This window comes from Tinamus guttatus, unplaced genomic scaffold (genome assembly GCF_059628265.1).
Source record: "Tinamus guttatus ecotype Peru unplaced genomic scaffold, ASM5962826v1 Tinamus_guttatus_pri_ptg000021l, whole genome shotgun sequence".
NCBI lineage: Eukaryota > Metazoa > Chordata > Aves > Tinamiformes > Tinamidae > Tinamus > Tinamus guttatus.
Window position 1 is genome coordinate 490,255 of NW_028288555.1, and position 25,981 is coordinate 516,235.

Sequence of the window (25,981 nt, forward strand, 5' to 3'; positions counted from 1 at the left end):
TTTCTTTGTTTTTTCTCCCTAGTATATCAGAGAATATTTCCTTTCTTTAAAGGAAACATACCCGTTTTTTGCTGAGATGTGTTAACACGCTTTAGAAGAAGCAGAAGATACGTAACCAGAACAGCATATAAGGCACAGTTTTAGGAAAAAGAACAATAATGCCTCAGAACTCATTTCTTTTCAATGATAGTCCTGGGATGAGAGAGCTGTTGTTACATAGGCTAGCTTCTGTCGTCAGAGTGGTTAATCACAGTGGCATCACCATAGCTGCCAGTCATCTGTTTTTGCTTCAAAAAATATAAACCCTAACACTTGCTACTGTAAGGAAGAATCTCTGTTTATTTTTTTCCTTTAAACAATCTGCTGTTTTTTTTTTTTCACTGTAGGGCTTTTTCAGGCAAACTGTTCCAATATCTTCCTATTATATTCATAAATTTTCTGTCAAAAATGCTCAAGTTTATTTTTTCTAAGGTTCTATAATTCTAAATTGTCACACATATTTGCCTCCTGAAATCTGAGTAAAGTCACACTCATCCTGTCTTAAAACATCCTTAAAAGGTCACAACTTGCACTTCCTTGTGATACTACCAGGAACAAAGTCATCTCCAGCAGTCAAGTGGAAAAGAGGCTCAACACTCACTTCTCAGTGGAGACTGAAGAAGCTGTTGGCTGGGACATGAGGGAGGCACTTAATTGCTTAAGAAGGACCAAAGGATGCCCATGCAGATCACAATCAGAGTATAAACGTCTTTTTTTCAAAAGACCACCCACAAAACCAGTTATACATAAAGCAAAATAACTAGGGATGGAACAAAACTAGAATGATAAGGAGTTCTTTCAAGTGAAAGCTTAGACTTGAAATCAAAGTTGTAAACTTTGTAAATGCGTTGGCTCAGCCCCAGACACTTCTTGTAATCTCAAGGTAATAATTTATATGGCAGCTCAGTAAAGGCCTATAAACGCATACCTGGCTACTGACTTCACTGAGGTTTATGTAAACTGCCTACATGTACAGAAATAACTTACAGAACCAGATTTAATTTTGCCATTTCTTGTGTCTTTCCACCACATCTATGTTTTCCAAGCTATGGCATGGCATATTAACCTGATTTACAGTCCTGTAAGTGCTCAGGCTTACCAACAAGCTACAGCTTCTATAGCTTCGTGGCTCTCCATTACAGTCATGAATGTCGGTCATTGGAATAAGCTCTCTTCCATCTATTAACTATTTGTTATACAAATGACTTGAGCAACTCCAGATTCGACAACCCCTTTGCACAGCTGCTGAGGAAGGGTCTACAATGCCCATACTCATTTTCAAGCAGACTTTATAAAACATTTCCGAAAGTTTAACTGATAGTTATTAAAACGTTCTTCGAGGCAAGAAAACGTTTCTATAGCTAAAACTTGTGATTTGTCGATGCAGCAGCTGCCCATTTTATTCCAGTAACAAGCATTTTGTTGTGTTGTCCTGAAACATTCCAAGGTGACAGACATGGCTGTGTTGAGAAATCCAGGAATGTGTCAAGAAATTTTATCTGAGCATTGGAACTATCTTTGACCGTACTACTCTCTTCCAAGCTACTCTGCATACACAGGTGCAGAGCAACAAAGTGCAGATGCCCAGGTTTATAATAATCCTGGATTGTGTCATCCATGTTCCCCATAGGATATGGTAAGGACAAATGGCACCATTAAATTAAAAACAAAAAAAAGAAAAAGTGGAAGACAAATTCATGACTAATGGATCAACAAAGCAATACCAAAAATGGATAGGCAAGATTGCACCCAACAAAAATCTTTAATACAACATTTCAAGAGACCTAAGCTTTAGTGAATTAGCATGTGAAGGAGATTATCTCTTTGTCCATAGCAGGATGGTTTAAGCCATGCAAAGTATTTGTAAAATAGATACACAATGTAATAAGCATGCAACAATGATGTTAGTTGCTGTTTAATACATGTAATCAGTCACAAACCAAATTCTAGCAGAACAGGCTCTACAGCATAGTCATGATGACTTCAAAACATTAGCTTTTTAAACACAAAATAACTATTTTTGTTACCTGAAAAGGAAGGACAACTTTATGACCCATTCACAGACATCTAAATCCAAAAAAAAAGGCAGAAGAGATCTTCTAATTAAAAGTGTAAGCTTGGTAAAATGCAGAATCACCTACAATGGGCTGACATAAAATTTTCTTTATTGCTAGACCTCTATTACAGTGATTTGATGGCATTAGTCCTGTCCAGAACAACTGCTTCAGAGGAATGCTGTATAAAGACTGCACTTTAGCCAAAGCTGTAAAGTCTTGTTTTTCTACAGCTCTGTCATCTTCCAAATCTCAAGCAAAGCCAGTGTGGATTTTTAAAGCTATTCATAGGACACCTGAAATCTCCCTCCTTACAACAACAGGAACTGCTTTGTTAGCTTATTTGTGTTTGAATTTTTATTAACAACCACTTGTATGAACAAAACCTCCCTTCTCATGCCATCTGTGAAAAAAAGTTATAACTCAAGGAATCAGAGTGAAAGAAGCCTCATCCTATAATGGCATCCAGAACCATAGTCCCTCCTAGATGGTCAAAGCCATCAGAAAATATCTGAACCATAGCATCATTTAAAAAAAAATATCTTCCAGAAAGAAAGTCTATTTGCTACCCTCAGCAGTGGAGGTGGAAAGGTTACTTGAATGTTCATTATCCAGTTTCAAAGCTCACACTTCTGTGATCTAACTGATCACTGACGATTAGTTTGGGCAGTATGTGTCTTCCTGGCTTCAGAGTAGCTCAGTACCTCCATCACAGTGTATGGTCTTACTTTGGAATGGACATGAAAAACAGGATAATAAGCATTACTGATTGATGGCCCTGGTTACACAGAAGAAAAAAAATATGGCTACACAATACTTTTTTTAGAAACAATAAATGAATAAAGATGACAAATGAAAGCTACAGGGAAAACTGTAGGTTTGTTTTGGATAGCAGGTGACATTGTAAAGCTCAGGTGTTTGCCATTAATAAAACTGTTCCTATGGAAAGGACAACAGGGCTCTCAATTTTACACAGACAAACAACATTTTTTAAATGAAGTTGAGATGTTGGCTAAAATATTTACCAGAATCTCTAATCTTCTTTTAGGTTTGCCAATAAATCATTTGATATTCAAGGGTAACAATCAAAAAGAGCTCTTCCAGCCTCAAATGGTTACCCCACTCTCTTCTGGAGGGAAAAAAACCAGAATCTTACAGCACAAGGAAGCAGCAGGTATTGCCGGCTGAGATAGGTCTCATCAAACAGCACATGTATGTAGCTACATACTATGTATCCTTCTTCACTCCACCTAGCTAGCTCAGAGCTCTTCCATTGTGCTGTGTTTACATAAGTTAAATCTTTGCAATCTTACATGATTTCAAGTTAAGCATTATTTAACTACTTTTCTGATAGCAAAATACAACAGCCCAATGATTCAAGATCTCACAGACTCACAGAATCACAGAATGGTTCAGGCTGGAAGAGACCTCTAGAGATCACCTAGTCCTACCCTGTCTGTTCAGGCAGAGACACCCAGAGCATGTGGCACAAGGTTACATCCAGGTGGGTCCTTCTCTCCCGAGAAGGAGACTCCACAGCCTCTCTGGGCAGCCTGTTCCAAGGCTCTGTCACCCTCACAGGAAAGAAGTTCTTCCTCACACGGAGGTGGAAATTCCTGTGTTTCAACTTGTACCCATTACACCTTGTCCTACCTCTGGGCACCACAGAAAAGAGTTTGGCCCTACATTCTCCCCTCAGGTACTTGTACATGTTGATCAGATCTCCTCTCAGTTTTCTATTCTCCACGCTAAAGAGGCCCAGCTTGCTTACTCTTTCCTCATAAGATAGATGCTCCAGTCCCTTAATCATCTTTGTCACTCTCCACTGGAACCTCTCTAGAAGCTCCATGTCCCTTTTGTACTGGGGAGCCCAGAACTGCCCCCAATACTCCACATGCGGCCTCACCAGAGCTGAGTAGAGGGGCAGGATCCACTCCCTCGACCTGCTGGCAATGCTCCTCCTCATGCAGGCCCGGATCTCATTGGCCTTCTCGGCCATGAGGGCACACTGCTGCCTCATGGTTAACTTGCTGTCAACCAGGACTCCCAAATCCCTCTTTGCAGAGCTGCTTTCCAGCAGATCAGTCCCTAATCTGTCATGGTGTCTAGGGTTATTCCTCCCCAGGGGCAGGACCCTGCACTTGTCCCTGTTGAACCTCATGAGGTTCCTCTCTGCCCAACTCTCCATCCTGTTCAGGTCTCTCTGAATGGCAGCACAGCCCTCGGGGGTGTCGGCCACTCCTGCCAGTTTCGTGTCATCTGCAAACTTGCTGAGGGTGGACTCTGTGCCCTCGTCCAAGTCACTGGTGAACAAGTTGAAGAGCACCAGGCCCAGTACTGACCCCGGGGACACCACTGGCCACAGGCCTCCAACTAGGCTCAGACCCATTTATCACCACCCTCTGAGCAGTGCCGTTCAGCCAGTCCTCAATCCACTTCACTGTCCACTCATCCAGTCCACACTTCCAGAGCTTTCCTATGAGGATTTTATGGGAAACTGTGTCAAAAACCTTGGTGAAGTCAAGGCAGACAACATCCACGGCTCTCCCATCATCCATCCAGCCGGTCACCTCTTCGTAGAAGGCTATCAGGTTCATCAAACACGGCTTTCCCTTGGTGAATCCATGCTGACTCCTCCTCATCACCTTCTTCTCCTTGACATACCTAGAGATGGTCTCTAGGATGAGCTGCTCCATCACCTTTCCAGGGACGGAGGTGAGGTTGACTGGCCTGTAGTTTCCTGGGTCCTCCCTCTTGCTATTTTCAAAGCCTCTCCAGTCTTGGAAAACACGTTGGTCTCTTCCAGTCCTCAGGCACCTAGCCTGCCCTCCATGACCTCTCAAAGATGATGGAGAGTGGCTGAGAAATAACCCCTGTCAGTTCCCTCAGCACTCTTGGGTGCCCATCTGGGCCCATAGATTTATGGGTGTCCCGTTTGCCTAAATAACCCCTAACCCAATCCTCCTTGACCAGCAGAAAGTCTTCCTCCCTCCTGCTTATCTCTCTTGTCTCCAGGCTCCAGGCTAGTCCCCCTCATAGGGACTAGCTGTAGCAATAAAGACAGAAGCAAAGAGGGCATTTAGAAACTCTGCCTTCTCTGCATCCTCTGTCATCAAGACCTCACCCTCCTCATTCAGCAGTGGACTAACATTTTTCCTAGTCTTCCTCTTGCTGCTGATATATTTATAGAACCCCTTCCTCTTGCCCCTGACATCTCTTGCTAACTCTAATTCCAAACAGGCCTTGGCCTTCCTCGTTGCATCCCTGCATTCTCTGACAATGTTCCTATATTATTCCGATGTGGCCTGGCCCTTCTTCCACAAGATCTGCTTCTAACATATGGATTAGGAAAAAAAAAAAAAGCACAAGATGAAGGCTAGTTGGAATAATCCAACTATCTTCAGCTACTTAACCACACTTCTCAGCGGCTCAGTTTTCTCTTCAGTAATCATGGATTACTGCTGATTCAGTATTATCTAAAGCACTTCAGAATGTCCCTTTGGGACCTCAAATGACATTAGATTCACTCATTTTAATTATACATATACTGCAAGATGTAGGGATGTGGGCATAAGAAGACATAAAGCATTTTGCTATATTATTTCTGAAGAAAGAATACACTGACAAATTACATAAACAAGAACACCAAAGAGAAACAATATAATAGAAAAATCTCTGCCCAAGTATAACCAGTCTTTGACCCGGGATGTGAGTGCACAGCAGGTCAGGTGATTACTGCCACTACAGCCTCCTTCACGATGCTTTTACATCTTTACATGTAAGTAGAATAATCTGGGCTATTACAGAAAACTCTGGAATATCCATCATTTTTTCTTACTGTATTTCCATGCCCATGGCTAAAAAGAAACTGTTCTCCCTTCCCAGTGTGTCTTGCTCTGTGGAAAAGCAACAGGAATTCACCAAGGTGAAAGGCAAAGGAAATTAGCAGCAGTACTGCAAGTGCACGTATTCAAGGCCTCTACCAAAATTCTATGGAGAGTCATTCAGAAAATAGATTGGAGAGCAGATCTTTGGTTTAATGGAAAACAGAAACTGAAATTATGTTTTATAAGTATGCATGGCAGGGAACAAAGGAGATGTGAGGACCTGCTTATTATGTCGACCATTGCCTAATTAAAAACTAGTAATTATTACTCTCAGGAGAGATGCCCATTGAAGCCAGATAAATGCTGCTTTCCAAAAAAAAAGTACTTTGTCCTAACTTCATACAGTCTATAAGTCTGCCAGATTATCTGATCCAGAACACCGAAGATATAAAAATCATAAAAGCCTGACACCTTCCAGTTACCACACACAAAACACGAGTCACACTCTCAGGTACGATGGTATAGAAGAACACTAGCACTAAGGTCCAGTGCCATTCTCAGTGCAAATGTCTATCAAACTATACAAAAAAAAAAAACCTACATTTGTTGTTTGCATTAAAATCTACAGGGTCTCCCAGGCACCTGAAATAAATTGAGAGGTCTATTCATTTGAGTAAGTTGTATCCTGGCCATTTTCTCATCATAAAATTCTTTACAAAGATTTAGTGTGCCTTTACTAAAGAATTCCTTTAGTCTTGCTCAAATTGATTTCAAACATGTATGGCCTAAATGCCAATCTGACAAAGCAGCATTTCTAAAAATAAGAGCTCATCTTCTAAATCTATGTTGTCACAAGTTAAAGAGATGGAATATCCATTTCTTGCACATTCAAGTGCAGCAAGATTTAGGGTTTTTTGACATGCAGGCGTTCACACAGACTGTTATTACACGAACAAGAGATTTCAAGTGACAGTTTACATGGTCAAAATAGTTATACTGTGAATTTGAATTTTAACATTAGCAGAAATCTATAAAAACAGTGTGTAAGGATCACACGCAGAAAAACTACTTCTTCAGGAATACACTAAAATTTTATCCTAGATAGGATTTTCTAGGAGGAAGTAATATCTCAAAATCATCAACATCCACAGGCAGGCATATTTTTATTTCAAAAGCCTAACTAAAGAAACCAGTATTAATTAAAAAGAGGAAAGATGAAAGCAATCATTAGAACATGGTATGATATAAGAGACAATATTCACAGACTTCCCTAACAGTGGAACTAAATGCAATGACAAGAAAGTGAGTGGTTTAGTCAGTTATTTGCCCAAGGGATTCCTGATACAGAACTTCTGAGCATGTGGTGTGCATAAATTTTCAGATTATGATTTTTTCCTAAAACACAGTAGCCATTCTTGGCTTCAGTTTGATAATTTTTATCTTAATTTTCCCCAAACAATTCCAACCATAAAACAACAGCCTAGCTCAAGAATTACAGTCTACTTTACCAAAGGTAGGACGGAAATGAATCAGTAGTAATTTGAGGCAACAAATACTCCAGTCTCCTCTTGAAAATGATAATTAAATCCAGAATACTATTCCTTTCTATTTCATAATATTTCTTCAAGAAATCAAATGATTTTCCTCCTGCAACACACAGCTTCAAAAAATTGAATGTGTGAATTTTTTTCAATCAGATATTGCCACAGAATAGAAAGTAAGACAACTTCTCTTAGCATCTGTGTATTTCTGAAGTCTCTAAGGTGCTTTATTTACAATTTATTCCTATGAAGCTTTACAAATTGACAATAATCCACATGGGGGAGTTTATAGACTGTGTTAATTAATATTCTGAACCAAATGGTAGAAGGACAATGTGACATTATTTCATTGTCTCCATGGGGGCTTATAGACACCCACTAGATATCTACTGAGTAGGAGCAACACTGTAACTTGTCTAAACACAGTTACTATCAGAATTGAACACTTGAATAGGGAAAATTCATACCAAGCTCAATATATCCAAACTGTTTATCCAAAATAATGAAAATCCTTTCACTTTCTGAGTTACAATCTGTCCATGCAGCTAAGCAGTTTTAATATTTTACCCAAGATAAACAGTCATAATGCAAACAGCATGTTCAAGCTGCTCTACACAATCTATAAACTTACCATTTAGCAGAATATAAACTGTTCCTGAAACTTAGAATATGAGACAAGTGATAATGGGACCTCTCCCATTCTCAAATTCGTGACTCACGAATGTTAGGAATTTGCAGAGCTTGGGGAAGTGTAAATAAAGAGCTCAAGTGCTCAGCTTCTGCAATGTGCAAGTATTAGTCAGCAACATGACCTGCTGATGAGCGATGTGGAAAAGCGACACATAGCATGGCTGCTGCAGAGGTCAAAAAAGCTGTTACCTTCCAGCATTTTTCCCCAGTACATTTCTTGAAAACACCAGAGCAATGGAGCATTCGCAATGGCTACCAGATAGCACAAAACTCCCTCCTCCATCTATTAAGTATGACTGATCTGTTGCATGGGTGTGTTTGTTGGTCCTAAAGACACATGACCAAGAGCAAATTCAGTGAGGCTATTCATGTTCCTTTTTAGTGAGGTAGGGCCATTAGCGAATTAAACTTCACGGTTTTATTTTACAAAAGAAAAAAATCTGAGACACCTGAGATCAGGCGTCTAAAAGGCCAAAATGCCTGTCAATGGTTAAATGCAATGTGTATCACATTAAGCATAAAAAGAATAAATTCATTTATAATGAATAATGGAAATTGTACCTTGTGCAACTGTTTGTCTTATTTTGAACTAGTCAACAATGTACATTAAATGCACAGACAAAAAAATACCTGGTGAGCTCTTCTTTAATCTTCAAGGGTTCATGTGGGTAGAATTTCACTCTAAAGCACATGGTATACGGTGGATGAGCTGAAACATTATAAAGAAAAAACATGAGAACAACAGTGCCTCAGTCACTCTGAAAGAGTGTCCTCTAAAGGTCTTGCAAAGCAATCTGAGTAATGATTAAGCATTGGACAGTTAATTCAACAAAACTAAAATTTGTTTTATATATATGTGTATATATATATATGTAAATAAAACGCGTGACAAAGGAACCAGAGCACATGCAAAATGCAGTTGATTTCTGCAAACCAATTTATACGCAGCTTTACACCTCACAGGTTTTATTGCTTGATCCAAGGAACACAAAACACATCTGGGTTGCTAGTTTGCTTTTTGTTTTTGAAACTTGTTTTCTTTTTTCTAATTGATAAACAGGAAACAGTTGCATCTCATCATTGTGAAGTACAAAATATGACACATAATTGTTATTCCCGGTAATGATAATGCCTTGACTACAGAATGAAACAAACAATTATTTAAATTTGGCTAATGTGACCAGAGCACAACAGAACTGTTTTTGTTTCTGACATTTACTTAGACTATGTTATCTGTTCTCAAACAATGGTAGCAATACTGAGCCTCAAATAAGTAAAATACTTTCATTTTCCTGAAAAAAATCTAAAAAATAAATAAAAAATAAAATAAAGCAATGATTTCACTCCTGCAATAGGCATGTCTCAATTCTGTCTTAATGCATATAGCATGAGTGTCCTGATCCTAGGACAAGAGCCTTACAGAAAGGACGAGAGCAAATCAAAGAAGTACCTGCTGATAATTGCATTAGGATAAACCAAGTGCAAAAACCATGGAGAAGGCTTGAAAATCAGGCCTGACGTAGGCAGAGCTCTCAGGGCTACCTGTTCCCTGATACATTTCATGGTTTGAGTTTCAGTTAGAAACCTAACTGCCAGGTCTGCTGATAACAAGGGCAGGGATGGAGCAAGAGCAAAGGCAAAACTGCTAGCAAAGCAAATTAAGCCTCCAGATAGTAACTAGTGTGAGGGGCCTCTGTACCAAAGTTTACCAGAATAGCCAGATGGACTGAAAGAGAAAAAGGGGAGACTGAGCAAAATTGGAGCTTGGAAGCATTGTATTAATTTCAGGTAGCATCTTAAAGATATGAGTGCAGAATTATAATCCTTTTATGGAAATAGTTTAGGTAACATATGAAACTAACTTTCAATTCACATTCACACTAATATAGGACAGTTAGACACTTCATTTTAACAAGATTTTATTCCTTTTTATTTTTATTTTAAAGAAAAGTGTAAATATAAGTCATAGTAATGTTTAGTTACTAAAACTAACATTAAAACATTAAACATTAAAACTAAACTCTGTTTAGTTTTAAAAATCCCTTTGCTTTAATGCTGCCTGGCACACATTCAGTCTGTCTTTTCGGTATCTTAAAGAGATGGTGAATTTAGGGAGAGGAAGAAGGAAAACCAGGAGAGAAGGCCAAAAAAAGTTACAGCAGCCAATATAGGAAAGAAACAGTTGGAAGAGAAAATTACATTTAAGAGAATGTAGTCTATAACAGCAATTATTAAGCTACTGGATTATTTTACTACAGCATTTTATCAGTCTTATTAGTTCATTTATTGGTTTGTTTGAATTGCATACAGAAAATAGATTGTGAACAACAATTGTGAAATTTTAAAAGCTATTTTAACTGCAGCCTTTATCTGTCTGCTGCTGTTTTCCTCAAATGCATGTACGGAATAACACACAAGTCCATGTGAAGAACAAAAGCAACAAAAAATAAAAATGCATTTTATTTTTTGTTATGGTTGTATCCATCAGACCATTTGCCTGCTTTTCAAGATGAAGATATATTTTCCCCTCCTAAGAGTTTATGCTGCACTTACTTAATTTTAATACGGCCAGCCCCAATAAAAAAAAAATCCACATTTACATAGCTAGTCATTTCAGAAACAGGGAGAAATGTCAGAAGAGAAGGGGAAGGAGACATGAAAAATACAAAGACAGAAAAAATTTAGGAATAACTAAGGAATAATAATAGAGAGAAAAAAATAGGAAGGAATGGAGAAAGAAAAACAACTAAACCTAAGGTGTAGTCTAGCCATGGTTTGAACATTCAGGCTATCAGATCTGAAGAAGGACAATGGTTCACAAGGTTAGAGGAAATCAGACTATTTCTGTAGGCTTCAGCCTCTTAGATGCAATCACAGCATTTTCTAAAAGTGATTAGAAGTAGGTTGCAAAACAGAGAAAATTGTTACGTCCTTCAGGTGCTCCATCAGGGCAAACTAAAAAGTAAACTGAATTCAATGTACCAGAAAACAACCAAGTAAAATAACCATTGAAAGATACCCTGAAAAGTCATGCTGCCTGGGCAAAGCAGAGAATAATATAAGTCACCTGAAATGGCTCTGTCTCTTCTTAACAGTCTACTAAAAATTAAGCAAGGGAAAAAAGCTTCACTTTCAAGATATGGCCCTGCTAACCAAACTTGATAGAAGAGCCAACTTTTATTAAAGCTCTTTCTCAGAGAGAGTGATAAAACAAAAGGAAAAACACTCCTGGCAGATTTAGTAGTTTGTGCTTGAAAAAGAAACACAGTAATAAGAAGAGGTAGTATCTGGCTCTGCAAGATCCTATGATTGGCTTGATCCTTTGATGTCAATGAAATGACTGACACTTTGGTTTTGGCCGATGGTATGTCCATACCACAAAGAAGACAGATAGAAACAGACAGAAAAAAAACAAAAACAGAGGAATAAAAGTAAGAAAGAAAAAGTTTAAGAGTCCCATACATAAAGTGCATCATTACAAAGTGATGTATGCACAGGAAAGGATGACATGAAATGCAATAAAGAATAGCCCACATTAATAGAAAAGGTTAGTAAAAGTGTAAGCGAAAGGGCAGTACGTGATAGCAGCAGTATATCAACACGCAGAATATGCAGTATCCAGACGGTTCAGTAAGCTAACGTGAGGCTACTCAGCAAATCTCCCCCTAGACTCAAGGTCTGTAGCAGTGTATGTTCTCAGAAGTGCAGCAAGGAATACAAAACAAGGCTGCAGCAGTCTGCTAAATATACATCCTTTCTCAGAAACACCTGCAGGGTTGTCACAATTCTGACCTGTAATTTGACACATTAAAAAGAACGTGATCTCATCCATGCAATTTATCTCCAGGTCTATCATAGAAAAGTCACCTTTCATTACTACATTCACTTACAAAATGAGAGGTTTCTCTTTTCTGTTTTCTCTTTTCATGAACAATGATCATTTGAAAGGGAAAGGAAAGAGGAAGTCCAGACTTTCCTTTCAATTTTTATTTTAAAATCAGCATAAAACTCATGTCCCCATCCCGACATCCATTTGACTATATATAAGTATTTAATGTCTTTGTCTCATGGGTTTTACAGCACTGGAGAAACACACCAGAGAACCTCATATTCTTTCAGTCACTTATATTCTTGTGATGGAAAGGAAGACAGGCGATGAATTGTAAGAGCCAAGGGGATGAGACTGTGAAATCAGACAAAGCCCCAGTTCCATGAAATCAGACTTTCTGCAGCTTACTCCCACATTAAAGTGAAAACACAAACAACAACAAACATCCCCAAAATAGAGCATGTTTTCCAAAAGAATGATCTTTCAGCCCCAAACTCATTTGAATACAATGAGTAGCTTAAAATAGCTATAAGGCTTTTCTTTCAGAGGGGTCCTTTATCTGGCAGATAAGGAGCAGCTGGTGTAGTGAAGCGCCCAAGGCTTTGTCAGAATTTCCTACCATCACAAGCTTGCCATCTTACTAAAAAAGATTCACAATTACCAACATTTCAAAGGATTTTAATGCAGGGAATAGCGCTGGCTGGAACTCTATTACAGCAGGGCTATTAATTTGCCAGTTTATGTGCTAACAGCACATAAGAGATGAAGACAAAAGAATAAAACCTACTTGAATGATATCACATGCTGAAACCATTGACTGCAGTAAACGTCATCTAGTCCCTCAGGAAACCCACAGTCTAGGGGGTTTCCAGGCAACTGATTGCAATTTTTAAAGATTTATTTCAGTTGCCTTGAGCCAAGATAAGCTGTCCTGTGTGCACCAGGCAGCAAGGAGTTCTTAGTTGAACTACACCTCTACTATGCTGGGTGCAGCAAGCAGGGCTTTGGGAGTTTCACCCCTTGGCACAGATACTAACTAATGTATACAGGAATGAGATTCACATGCTCTTGTTTTTAGGCTAGGTACCCTGAATTATGCAAGTTTTCTATGTATTTGAAAGCTTACAGGGAATGAGAAGCCTAATGAAAAATACACATTCAAACAATCATTTTGCTCACAGAAAGACAATTTCAAGCAAATGCTATGTACATAAAACAAGAAAAGTTTCAAAAAAAGTGAAAAAACCTGACTGTAGTTCTAGAAATATGAACCAAAGAGGGAGAAAGGTGGAAGATTCTCATCTGCAACTTTCAAGGTTGGTTGGTTCTTTTTAACAACCTGCTTTTTTCCCAGCACAAATGCTAGCTCCTTAAAGGAGATCTTTTGACATTTTATATATATATATATGTATATAAATATATATTTGCGCAGGGACACTGAAAGGTAAAAGCAGATATCTAACTTATCTTTATAGTCTTGAGATTGTACTATGTCAGAAAACTTCCTTCATCTTTCTTTGATATTATATATTCTCTGAATTACACTATCCTACTAAAAATCAGCATGCATTAAAAAAAAGCATCCAAATAGTCTTTAAATTCACTGAAACAGCAGAAAGATCTTTAGGGACACCTACAACATATGCTGTAGTTTCTGCGTGCCTTTTCCTTAATCAGGTTAAGTCAGTTGTTTATCTAAACCACTTGATGAATGCATTCAAGACAAATAGAATACTAAAAAGTACTTTTATTTTTGCATAAGAAATACTTGGTCTATCATAAACCTCAAATTCTGGGATCTTCCTCACTGCACTTAAAACAGTTTTGGTACCTCACAGGGCAGGAGTGATTTTTCTCAAATAGTTGTCATAATGAATCCAAGTGTCTTAGTGTTTTATGAAGTTTTTATGAAAGAAGAAATAGCTTAGTACCCATGGGAACATAAAAAAACTTCTTGTTTTCATTGTGCAGGGATTTACAAATGCTCTACTTGGTTACACCTTTTTTTTTAAAAAAAAAAATCTAGACTGCAAACAGCAATATCGACAAGTTTGTTGAGATTACATATTCTGTTAGGAAGTTTGAATGACTCTTATCTCTGCGCCTGGATTTGGTTTCCCTGGTTCATTCAATCTTTTTTTGCATTTCACAACAGCATTAAAGTTCCTTAACAAACCTTAGTGGCCTGCTGCAGGAGAGTATTCTATTTGCATTCTCTCTTGGAAAAGCAAGACAGTGAAAGAAAATAAAGTAAATTTTGATCGTGTGCTTATTTTCCTCTACTTTCACCATTATGTCGTATCTTTTTCTTAGAAATTTCAATGGTTGGCAAAAACAGCACCCATACAGCTGAGTATTTCCAAGAAAACAGAATAGTTGCATACTTATTACAGAAAAAAATCTTAAAATGAATTTTTAAAAAGTTGACTGGAGGCCTCTCCTTATACATTTTGATGTGACCAGTCGGAATCATAGCAAAAATTCCTGAAGAGAAAACAAGTAAAAAATTGTAAGAAGATTGCAAAATGGAGAGGAACTTTATTAATATCTGGGAGAGAATAATGGCATACAGAAAAATACACAAAAGAAGAGCAAAAATAGCAAAAAAAAAGGCCCTTACATAGAACCACAGATATGCAGCTACCTCAGGCAACCTCAAAGTGTTTTTAAATACATTACTGGAAGCTGGTTCTGCTGATGAACATACTGATATATAAGGTTTACTGGCAGCAGTCACAGGCCACTGATTGACTTCCAGCCATGACAAACAAGACTGGCAAAGTTTCAGGACACTCTTTGGGGATTAAAGCAGAGAATTTCCTTTCTCAGTAAATTAACAATAAATTATTAGCAATAAAAACTGCGGAGGCACAGATTTAGAATTTGCACATCAGGTTATGAAACAGCCAACATTTCAGTGGAGGTAGTAAATGCTAAGACAAAACAAATGCTATACTTTCATTCCTCTTACATTACACCAGCACAATCTCAAATTAGTTTACACACGCGATATGACAAAACATAAAACATGCCTTCTCTCATATCCCAGTATTAGTAAGTAAGAACTTAAAGAAATCTTTGACATTGTTAAAGAAATTAAAATAGCAGGACATTTTATGTTCGATGCTCTGAAGCCTGTCTGGGTTGGCTCAGTCTTACTGGCAGATATGGACAGCTGCTGAAATGGGATCTCTGCATAACGTGACCGTATACTGGGATTATGTCTGAATCATCCAAGCACTACTGACTTCCACAAGATCTGGTACCTACTGAAATCTGTGGTAGACCACTACCCCTAGCCTTTCTCTTCCACTCTGAATACTTCACAATAGTATGCTCTGCGAGTAAACACAGTGAAAAACTTGTTACTGTGCTGGGGGAAAAGTTAAATCCCCCACACATGCTAGCTGGTATCAAGAATGCAGCACTTCTCTACTTTTTGCTGCATATATCTAAACGCTTCATAATCCTGTCTTAATCCCATTGGTCAGTTGAACCTGGAACATTTAAAATAATTAATATTAACTGCAGTCTGCTCTTGTATGTGAGAATGAATGTCCACACTTGCAAAAGAGATCATTTCCCTATTCATTGAATTCATTAAAGAAAATAAACCTTCCCCCACCACACTGTGATCAACATTCTGCCACCACGTCTCCCAGAAATCATATACACACAATAAATGTTCTATTTACCTGTCACTTCATTGCTTTTGTTTTCACACTTTCCACTTACCATTAATTTCAATCCTCATCTGGGTCACCTGAGATAGAGATGCTTTTTGCATGAATATTGGTAATTTATAAACCAGGCTGAATTCTGAGTCAGAATCTTTTCATAATAAACTGCATATTTGTTGACAAAATGCAAATTAATCTTATGTGCCTTTACAGTTTACTTAGAAATTACTTAGAAAATTATTTTAGAGACTGCTTAGAAATTATCATGTCAATGCAGGAGTGCCAGACTTTTCAGAAAAATAAAGCAAGAGGTTTCTGATATGAAATGCTTTCAGAAGAGTGTGTCTTCAAAACCCATGAGGAAGAAAGATACATCCATAATGTACATGGATCTTATATGCAATATCCTGTTTTTTTTTTCTCCTTGAAGGGTTAAGGACTTAAGTTCTACATCTGTAACAAAAAGCAAAGTCAAGCTACACTGGTATCAAACTGAATTTGCTTATGAAAAACTAAATCAACCAACCACTAATTTAAGTCTTTCTGGACCCCACACCTAAGCATGCTAACAAAACTTCTTTGTTGGCCTCTAATTTTATTCAGCGGGCGGGGAGGAGGAAGGGAGCATCTATCACTTTTCACAGTAATAAGTAAGCTCATAGTAGTTTTTTATTATTATTTTATTTTTATTTTAATGAATCTGACAGTGTTCTGAGTTCCCACCGGGATTCTACAACAAAAGTCACACAGATCCTCTGATGATCACATCCCAACATCTATGTAATTTAGGGTGTACCAAGTACTGATCACATCTAGGCAACATCTATTTGCAGGTAGAGTTGTTATGAATAAATCAAAATACTCTCAGAGCATCTATTGCAGAGTTCCCAAATATGTTGCTATGCAAAATGCACCAAGAAGCACAAGAAGCACAAGCTCTCATGCTTCACTAGGGGAAAGCAATGCTATACACGCAGATTACAGGATACTTTGAGGAGACAGTTTTTTATTTTTGATGTAATTTCTAATTATGAGTCCCCATTTCTTCCTTCATTAGCACTGCAGATGAACTACTTAAGCTCAGCTTGATATTCTCGATCTTGCTTATTTTGAAAGGTGGATACGTCAGCAGGGTAGACACTAAATGGAACAGTCCTTATCTATCTGATATGCTAAATATATGCATGCATGCATATGTGTTCATGTAAATACATCTTGCAGCATGTAGACTGCAACATTAACAGAAAAATTTCTTGAAGCATTTGATGCAGTCCAGCCAATATTCAGAATTGTTTTTGCTCATTAGGTAATTTCTGTAGCCTTATCTTATTTTAAAATAATAAATATATTACCTACCACACAATAGGCAGCTTATACTCATGTTTAAGAAACAAAACAATCACATATAAAGAGGCCTATGGATGAAATTCTCCTTCATGTCACAAACTATGCAGGTTAACAACAGCTTTTAATAAAACAAGAAGATACTCTCAGTGACCTAATTCAAGTCTTCAGGGACTGCCAAATGAAACCTCTCTTCAGCTCTGAGTATGAACTTCTGAGCATCAAGGTAGTTTTGTTTTCTGAACCAGTCTTCACAGCTGGCCAAATTAATGGAAAGGATATGCCACACACAACATAACTTTACATTTCCAAAACACAATCTAAAAGATTTTTTTCTTTTTTTTATATTATTGTAATTTTCTGTTCATCTGTGGTAGGAACTCAGCACATCTTAAACAACTATTACATAGCTCTGAAATTACTTTTTTGTAACTATGATCTAGAACTAATGATCTGCATTGCCAGAAGGTTGTGGGGACTGAGGAGAGAGAAATAACCTCCTCTGGCCCCAAGGGGTTGATTACCACACTCTGTATTTTATTGCAGTCTATTCATGGTTGATTACATGCAACTGAAAAACTGGGCCAGAACACACAAGTCTTCTTATCAGAGATGTCACTCCACACACCAGCCAGCCTCTGGTTCTAGCCTTGAGCCCCAGGGGAATGCTCTTGATGTGCAGAGCAGTGAAATGACAATGAAATGAAAGTAGGATGGATTTTGCAGGGCTCTCAAAAGGACATGACAGGCCTCCTTGCAGCAAGAAACAAATTAAGCACATTCTGAACAAGTGAAGAGAAGCAGAGAAAACCTTTAGCCATTTTAAAACCAGGTACCAGATTAAAGACATGAACTATCAATACTTACATTTCATTTGCTTGAAGATGGACTTGTTGGGCTCAAGCCAGTGCTAGAAAGGAAGAACAGAGATCAGAGGTTAATACATAGCCAGTGACATACCTGAAGACCTATATGGAACCAGAAATAAAAAGAAAGATTTGGGTTTTAAATGGGTACACACAAACTTAAAAACTGTAATATTATATCACTCAAAGTGCACTGTATACACATAACTGATGTAACCACTGTTTATTAGACACTGCCAAAAGAACAGAGCAAGACAAACACTGAAGCACACAGGATCCTCTGATCAGTTTGAAGCAGACACTTCAGTCATAAACCTTCAGTCATTCTTTTCCAAAAGAATTATCATATTGGAGTAAGTAGAATATTCAGAAACTTTCACACACTCTGCTCGCTAACGTTATCTTGCACAGTCTTTATAACTAATGCATGTATAGTTACTATACTCTCAACCAGCACTCTCAGAGTCTTTCTAAGAATTGAAAACCTGAAAGTGAAGGGTGCACTTTTGCATAAGGCACACAAGCGATATGGAATGCTACCAATCAGTTTATAAGTCTGCAGGAAAGGAATTGCAATGGAAAGAAAAATTTCATGTTTTAATCCTCCCAGCAGATAAATTCAGATGCTTCTATGGAGAAAAACTAGGCTTGTATTTCAGGGAAGAGCCCTAGCATACCTCCTGCTAACACTATTAACAAGCTGAACCATCCAGGAGGATATTTTGATTGACAGAAGAAAATATAGATATGCAAGTGCCACCTCTGACCACAGCCAGAAGTATTTGTACTAGCATTTTTCCTGTAAGCACAAAAAATCTCTAGACTAAAATGAGATTTGTGCTGCAGAAGCATCTGATAAAAAAGAACACTGTTCAGCTTTAATAAGCATAATCAACATTGAAAGGCCTTGCACCCAAGAGTTCATTTTTAACCCTTTTTATTCAGCTCCAGTTAAAGGAATCCTCCAGTCTACCACAAAAAGAAGGAAGGGAGGGAAGGAGGGAAGGAGGGAAGGAAGGAAGGAGGGAAGGGAGGGAAGGAAGGAGGGAAGGAAGGAAGGAGGGAAGAGAGGGAAGGAGGGAAGGAAGGAAGGAAGGAGGGAAGGAGGGAAGGAAGGAGGGAAGGAAGGAGGGAAGGAAGGAGGGAAGGAAGGAGGGAAGGAAGGAAGGAAGGAAGGAAGGAAGGAAGGAAGGAAGGAAGGAAGGAAGGAAGGAAGGAAGGAAGGAAGGAAGGAAGGAAGGAAGGAAGGAAGGAAGGAAGGAGGGAAGGAAGGAGGGAAGGAAGGAGGGAAGGAAGGAGGGAAGGAAGGAGGGAAGGAAGGAGGGAAGGAAGGAGGGAAGGAAGGAGGGAAGGAAGGAAGGAAGGAAGGAAGGAAGGAAGGAAGGAAGGAAGGAAGGAAGGAAGGAAGGAAGGAAGGAAGGAAGGAAGGAAGGAAGGAAGGAAGGAAGGAAGGAAGGAAGGAAGGAAGGAAGGAAGGAAGGAAGGAAGGAAGGAAGGAGGGAAGGAGGGAAGGAGGGAAGGAGGGAAGGAGGGAAGGAAGGAAGGAAGGAAGGAAGGAAGGAAGGAAGGAAGGAAGGAAGGAAGGAAGGAAGGAAGGAAGGAAGGAAGGAAGGAAGGAAGGAAGGAAGGAAGGAAAAGGAAGGAAGGAAGGAAGGAAGGAAGGAAGGAAGGAAGGAAAAGGAAGGAAGGAAGGAAGGAAGGAAGGAAGGAAGGAAGGAAGGAAGGAAGGAAGGAAGGAAGGAAGGAAGGAAGGAAGGAAGGAAGGAAGGAAGGAAGGAAGGAAGGAAGGAAGGAAGGAAGGAAGGAAGGAAGGAAGGAAGGAAAAGGAAGGAAGGAAGGAAGGAAGGAAGGAAGGAAGGAAGGAAGGAAGGAAGGAAGGAAGGAAGGAAGGAAGGAAGGAAGGAAGGAAGGAAGGAAGGAAGGAAGGAAGGAAGGAAGGAAGGAAGGAAGGAAGGAAGGAAGGAAGGAAGGAAGGAAGGAAGGAAGGAAGGAAGGAAGGAAGGAAGGAAGGAAGGAAGGAAGGAAGGAAGGAAACCACATGTAACATGTAATACTTCTCACAGTAGCTACAATTTTGTCTCAAAACATAGTAATTTTACTACGGAGAAGTGCAAGAGAAAGATATTTCCCAGAAATTGTTAATAGATGGCAGAAAAAATATATTTTTTAAATCATGGTGTCTCAAGAACTCAGTCAAATTCATTCCTAACTGTGAACTCTTCTTGAACAGAACTTCTTGCAAAACAAATACCTTGGAAAGAACATTTCCAAATACCTGAAGCTTGTGTCATGGATGCTCAGAAATTTTGCCTATGCTAGATGACAATATTGGAGATAAACACTGCCATATGTTTCTGTTTGAAGCTTGCTTATCACTGAGAGACTTATTTGGAACCTTGGCAGTCAACAAGCAACCAGCCAAAACACACATAAAAACATCACCCCACACACCAAACAAAAAAACATTTGTCCTCTTCCTTTTCTGTCCAGTATAACTCATACCAAAGAAACATCCAGAAGGTTTGACTCTTCTTCAGATCACAGAGATACAGTATTTTTTTATTTTGTTCTGAATAACAGTGAAGGAATGGAGGGAAGTGTTCAAAAAAAGGTAATCAAAGAAAGATGCTGCTTCATCCCTATATAACTCAGAATTAATTAATAGATAGGAACCCAGACAGGAGGCACGGATATGCAAGTTTTCCTTTCTGTCACGTTCACACTTACCTTTTCTCCACCATGATCTAGGTAGTCCTAGATGAGGAGCCAGGCAGCAAACAGCAACTTGGACAGTTAGCAATATGGACTGTTCCCACAGAACTGATTGTGGAGATGTTTTTCCACACTTTTCATCTAACAGAAGCACAATACTTTTTTTTATTTTTTTCCCCTCTTTCTGAAAGGCCAGGCTGAAATACCATCCCAATCAAGGTGAGGTTTTATGATTATCTGAAAAAGTCAGATATTCTAATAAAAAGTCCGAGGCAAAAAAAACAATTTTTCAAATATAAAACCTTCATAATTCACCACATGAATAACAAAAAAGGGCAATCTGTCCTGACAACTAATCCAATTGCCCTTTTTATTCAAGTAAAAGAGGTTAAAATGAATGGAGTAAAAAATATCCTAAACATCCTATAAAACAGGCTATGTTAATGTGGATCAGATCCTTCATAAAGCACATCAAATGCCAGGAAGACATCTTATTTAGCTAAGATATTTTGAAGCGAACAGTTGTTTCACCAGCACCTAACTTTCATGGGTTAAAAATGGACTGAAAAGAAACAGAACAATTAAGCAGTCTAGATTTTCCCGGCTAGCAATAGGCAGTTTTTAGAAGCTCACATTTCTGTGGTGACCTTCTAATGATGGAAAATTACAAATATATAGGCAATTCAGCTGATTCTTCTAGAAAATTGAACAGTTACTTTATAATTCATGGAGATTTTCAAAGACAGGGCAATTAAGTACCTAATGCTGACTTGTCAGTGGAAGATAAACACCTAGTATTTGCTAGTGCTTCTGAAATAGCCATTCCTATATCTGTTTGCATATTTCAATGTGAATTTTAAGAAAGATTTTCCCCAGAGTATCTTTCAGCCTTACAGCCTTAACTGTTAGTAATTAATAACTGTGCCTTGTCCATTCTACCAAATATTCATGCTACATCTACTCCAAGATTAATTAGCTGTTTTAGCTAGGACCAGATTAAGGTTTCTGTAAACTCATCCAAGGGTTTCTTCAGCAAGTGTTCAATCCAAATGGGCTTGACTGTGCAAAATGTTTCTTCTACATATGACTTTTTAAAACAGTTTTCCTGAATTAAAATAAAAAAATATTAGCTGAATTGAAAGCTTTGGAGCTTTACCTCATTTCGAGTCAGCTGTCAGGCCAAATTTTGGAAGGCTTAAAAGCTTTAGTTACAATACTAGTCTATGCCATGCTACCTTGCAGAAATAAGCTTTAGCTGTCTCAAATTCTAACACTTCATTAGACAAATTAAACATCAAGCAAAGCAGTCAGAAATGAGCCTGGAAATAAAAGCCAGAACCCAGAACTACACTTCTTCCAGTGAAGTGTGCAAGCCAGAGAATTAAAAAGCAAAAAACCCGATCATGTTACACAGCTTTTTTTTGGCCTCATGAATTTGGCCTTAAGAATTTTTGGCCTTGAAGTTTCATCCATACAGCTTGCGTTAGCTGGATAATGGCAAGTGCCCTCAGCTCAGTTTACCCTTATACATGATGGCTCAAAACAGCAATCAGAGACTGTTCCTGCAGAGGCTTAGCTTCCCTTCTTCTTGAGGGCACACCAGCAGCATGGTCATTACTCAACAGACAGGAGAAGACTTCTATCCTAATCCAGATATTAGGTATTAGTGAGAAGCCTGTGAGGAGATTCAGGCTTAATGCTGCTCGCTTCTAATCTCTTCTGCCTCAAAAAGTTGAGCAGGAGGTGGGCATCAAGCCAGCCTGCCCAAAGTCCTGACAGAAGCAGAAGGCAGAGCTAAAGATACCTAAAGACCTTGAAGAGCAAACAGTTTAGCACTTAAAGTGTCAGTGTGAGCAAGCAAAATATTTTGGATATAAAATATGCTTAAATTGCTTTCTGGATCTGTCCTTCAATATTTAAGGGTCTTTCTGACTAAGGCTTTATTGAGACACTTCATTGAGACAGCATATTGTGTTTTGACCTGGAGCAGTTTTACTTTGTATATACAGCTCTCACCTCTCCTCAGCATTTAAGTGGCAGTGAGTAGTCATTAGCAAGGCCAAGTGTATGTTTGCTTACCCACAAATACAGAGCAGCTGATATGTTACAAGCTTCCACAGCAAAAGCTCAGGAGGAGCAAGGACACAACACAAGGGTAAAAGCACCATCTCAGAAAGCTTATTATTAAGCTCTGCAAGCACTGATATGCTTTTATGAAAGGCACTTCAGCCCACAAACTGTTTCAAACAAAGTCATTAACTGAGAAGCTTGGACAGAACTGCATTTGGTTTCAGTACAACATACAGGCACAGGTTTTAAACTAAGAAGGTAAGAAGGGTACTGTGTCCCATGTGTGTTCTCACAGCCTTTGTCAAGTGTAATTATAATCTGCCTACTGTTTTTCTTTCCCATTTATCAACTACAGCAACTCTGCGGTGCAAAGATGTGTACTCCAATCTCCTTTTCCTTCTGCATTACAGTGGCATAAAAGAGATTAAGTTTCTAACACACTACTAGACCAATATCAGATGCTTGGGACTTGACCATAAACCCAATGAAGTTGGTGACAAAATCCCTCCTCCTTCAACAAAACAGGCTTTTGAGTCAGCTGCCTTTCTTGCCTGAAGAGCAGGAACAAAGGAGCAACCATGAGTGGTCAGGCATCATGAATATTGAAATTCCTCCGCAAGTGATAGTCAGTCAAGTATTAGGATGTGCATACAAGGAACTACAAGAACTTGCAGGTGCCACAAGAATATTCTGGTGAGTCAAGGTTTTTGTTTTTGTTTTTTTGCCTTTTTTTGCCTTTGTTTTTTTAAGAGTTTTGTTTAAAGAGTTTTGTTTAAGGAATAGAACAGAGCAGGAAAATGCAAATATGAACTGAAACACTGCTAGAGGAGCAATATAAGTTAACATTATTTAGCTTCAACCTTATATAGTATTATAGATTAGTATTTAAAATAAATCTTTTAAATATTTAAAATAAATACCTCAAATACATCACCTTCTTTTTGAAAGAAAATCAATCTGATTTATGCCAAGGCCATATCTTCTACCTGGTCACTACCAGCCAAAGGTCAGACTCAAACAACATTGACAGTATTCAAAGCCAATGGAGAGCTCAGAGAGGGGAATTAACTGGGTGCCCAATCTGTATCTGATGCCAGATGACCATGGCAGCAGTATGTTCCCTTACTTATGTATAAGGGCTAACATAATATTTTTGTGCCTTGAAGAACCTCTTAGTAAAACTAGAATATTAATACTGCTGTTGTAAAGGACCTGTTCTGAAACTTAGGGCACTGGCTTTGGTTAGTGGTGTGTCATTCAAGGAGAAACAAGGTACCTTAGCTATCAGGAAAATTATGTGCTTCAAAAATAATGCCCCATGCTGCAGCAGAAGAGCAGTGGTACAATTCTAGGCTGCAAATTATTACACAGGTTTCCAAATTTTCATTTTGTTTTATAGGGAGACCCTCCAGTGATGCCAATTTAGCTCCAATGATCCACAACCTCTCTGCTCCTAAGATTTTCAAATATTCATGCATACATGACCTGCCAACTTTGATCAACAGCTTCAAAATTGACAGAAGAATCATCTTGATTCTTATTCAAATAGCCTGCAGAAATATATGGCTTGCAAGATTAGTAATTTTCACATAAACTAAATCAGTTAATAGCATTAATATTGATTTAAATGTGTATGTATACTTATAGAACAATTCATCAATTTCATTTCTTTTCCAAAATTACATAAAAACACCTCTACTGGTAAAAGTAAAAATCCATTTAGCTCAGTAATCCATCTCTGAAAGTGTCTGAAGTGTCTGAACACTTAGAGAAGGACAACTAGAGAAAAACAATGTTTCCTATTACATCCGCTTGACTTTTTGCAAAACTATTCTTTACAGTTATTTTGTAGATATTTCACCAATCTGTCTAAACATATATATATTTTCAACATAAATATATTCATATATATATATATATATCAAAATATATAAAGTTGATGCTTTACATCAACTGCTTTGTAGGTTTCATTAGGTGCCTTTTAGTTGAGTTATAACAATTGCTTAGTGATTTTCCCTAGTCACCATTACCAAGACACTTTATATCACATCTTCTATCTTTCCGTTACCTCTTTACTCAGCTCAATTATTCACACTCATAATTTGTATCATCCTCATATCTCTCAGTGTTCCTTTTCCAGATTTACTGTAGCTTTTTGAAATAGAATGATCTGAAGCACACACACTGCACACGGTCACAGCAAAACTTTGTGCAAATGAACATTATGTTTGTGATAATGCTATGAAGGAGGATATACAAAGAAGCATATTTACATACATAAAAAGAAACATTAAAACTTTAGTTTTAATGCCCAGTTTAGCCCAGTTAGCCCAGTCAGTCTGGTACTTGGTCTGTAATACTTCTGCTCAGCCCCTTCAAAGTGATTGCAGAACTACAAAATAGACTTCTGTAGCTGCACAGTCTTACAAGACATTATGCATACATATATTTGTTAAGATGACATAGGAAATTTTCTGTTGTTTTTGGCAACCTTCTCTGCCCCCACAGGGGACCAAGTGTGCATTTTGAAGAACAGGTGTTAAATAGCTGTTATTGCTAAAACAGACATCACCTGCATTCCAGACTTGCTGGCCCTCTCAGGAGGTCTCTCTGATGAGATACGGCTGTATGTTTTGTGTACATATCCCATTAAAAACGGAACTACTACTTCATGACAAAGAAATCCATTACACACCAACAGAAGTTTCCTATTTCCTTTGTTAGTAAATTCTGGGACACTGCTGAACTCCTTCTGTTATGGGATTAATCAAACAAACACTGTTAGTTCCATTGTAAATAACAAACGCTAGAATACCAGGAGACTCTATAATAGACTTAGTATGAAGGCTATATAAATATTTAACCTGACAAAACTACCTACCTTTTTAGTGCTTCTAAATCTGAAAGCATAAAGAAAATCAGATTTTGCCCATCTTGGGGGAGATAGATAGTCTAGGATATTATCGTATCGGTAATGCACAGTGTTGTTTATTAACTGCACAGAGCTGGGCTCTGTACTCTGGGGAAGTCAGGAAATCCTAGCGTACTCCTACCCCCATTCAAGATCTGACACATGGTAGAAGAGCACTCCTACTGCACTTTCAGCTATTTGAAAGCTTTGTTTGAATTCTACCTACAATAGATAACCAACACTACTGCAGACAAGTTGCCCCCAGATAACCCGGTGGCCTATGCTAGCCTAAGTACCTTAAGATTTCAGAGTGATTACAGTCTGAAACATTTCTACAGCAACTGCTGAGATCTTATGAATGGTTCTGGGCCCAATAAAGTCTTTTTCACTTGCCATCTAACCAAACTCCACGGTGTGT

The 25,981-nt window shown here is 38.3% G+C and overlaps 1 protein-coding gene across 1 annotated transcript in view; it reads right to left on the reverse strand.

The window, feature by feature from the left end:
* The window catches only part of FRMD3 (FERM domain containing 3), a 125,047-nt gene that overhangs the window by 42,729 nt on the left and 56,337 nt on the right, over positions 1 to 25,981 (reverse strand). Inside the window, exons 3-4 of the mRNA XM_088524517.1 lie at positions 17,872 to 17,914; positions 8,782 to 8,860 (exon numbers count right to left, since the gene is read on the reverse strand). Coding sequence (XP_088380643.1) covers positions 8,782 to 8,860; positions 17,872 to 17,914 — 122 coding nt within the window. The remainder of the gene's footprint in view (positions 1 to 8,781; positions 8,861 to 17,871; positions 17,915 to 25,981) is intronic.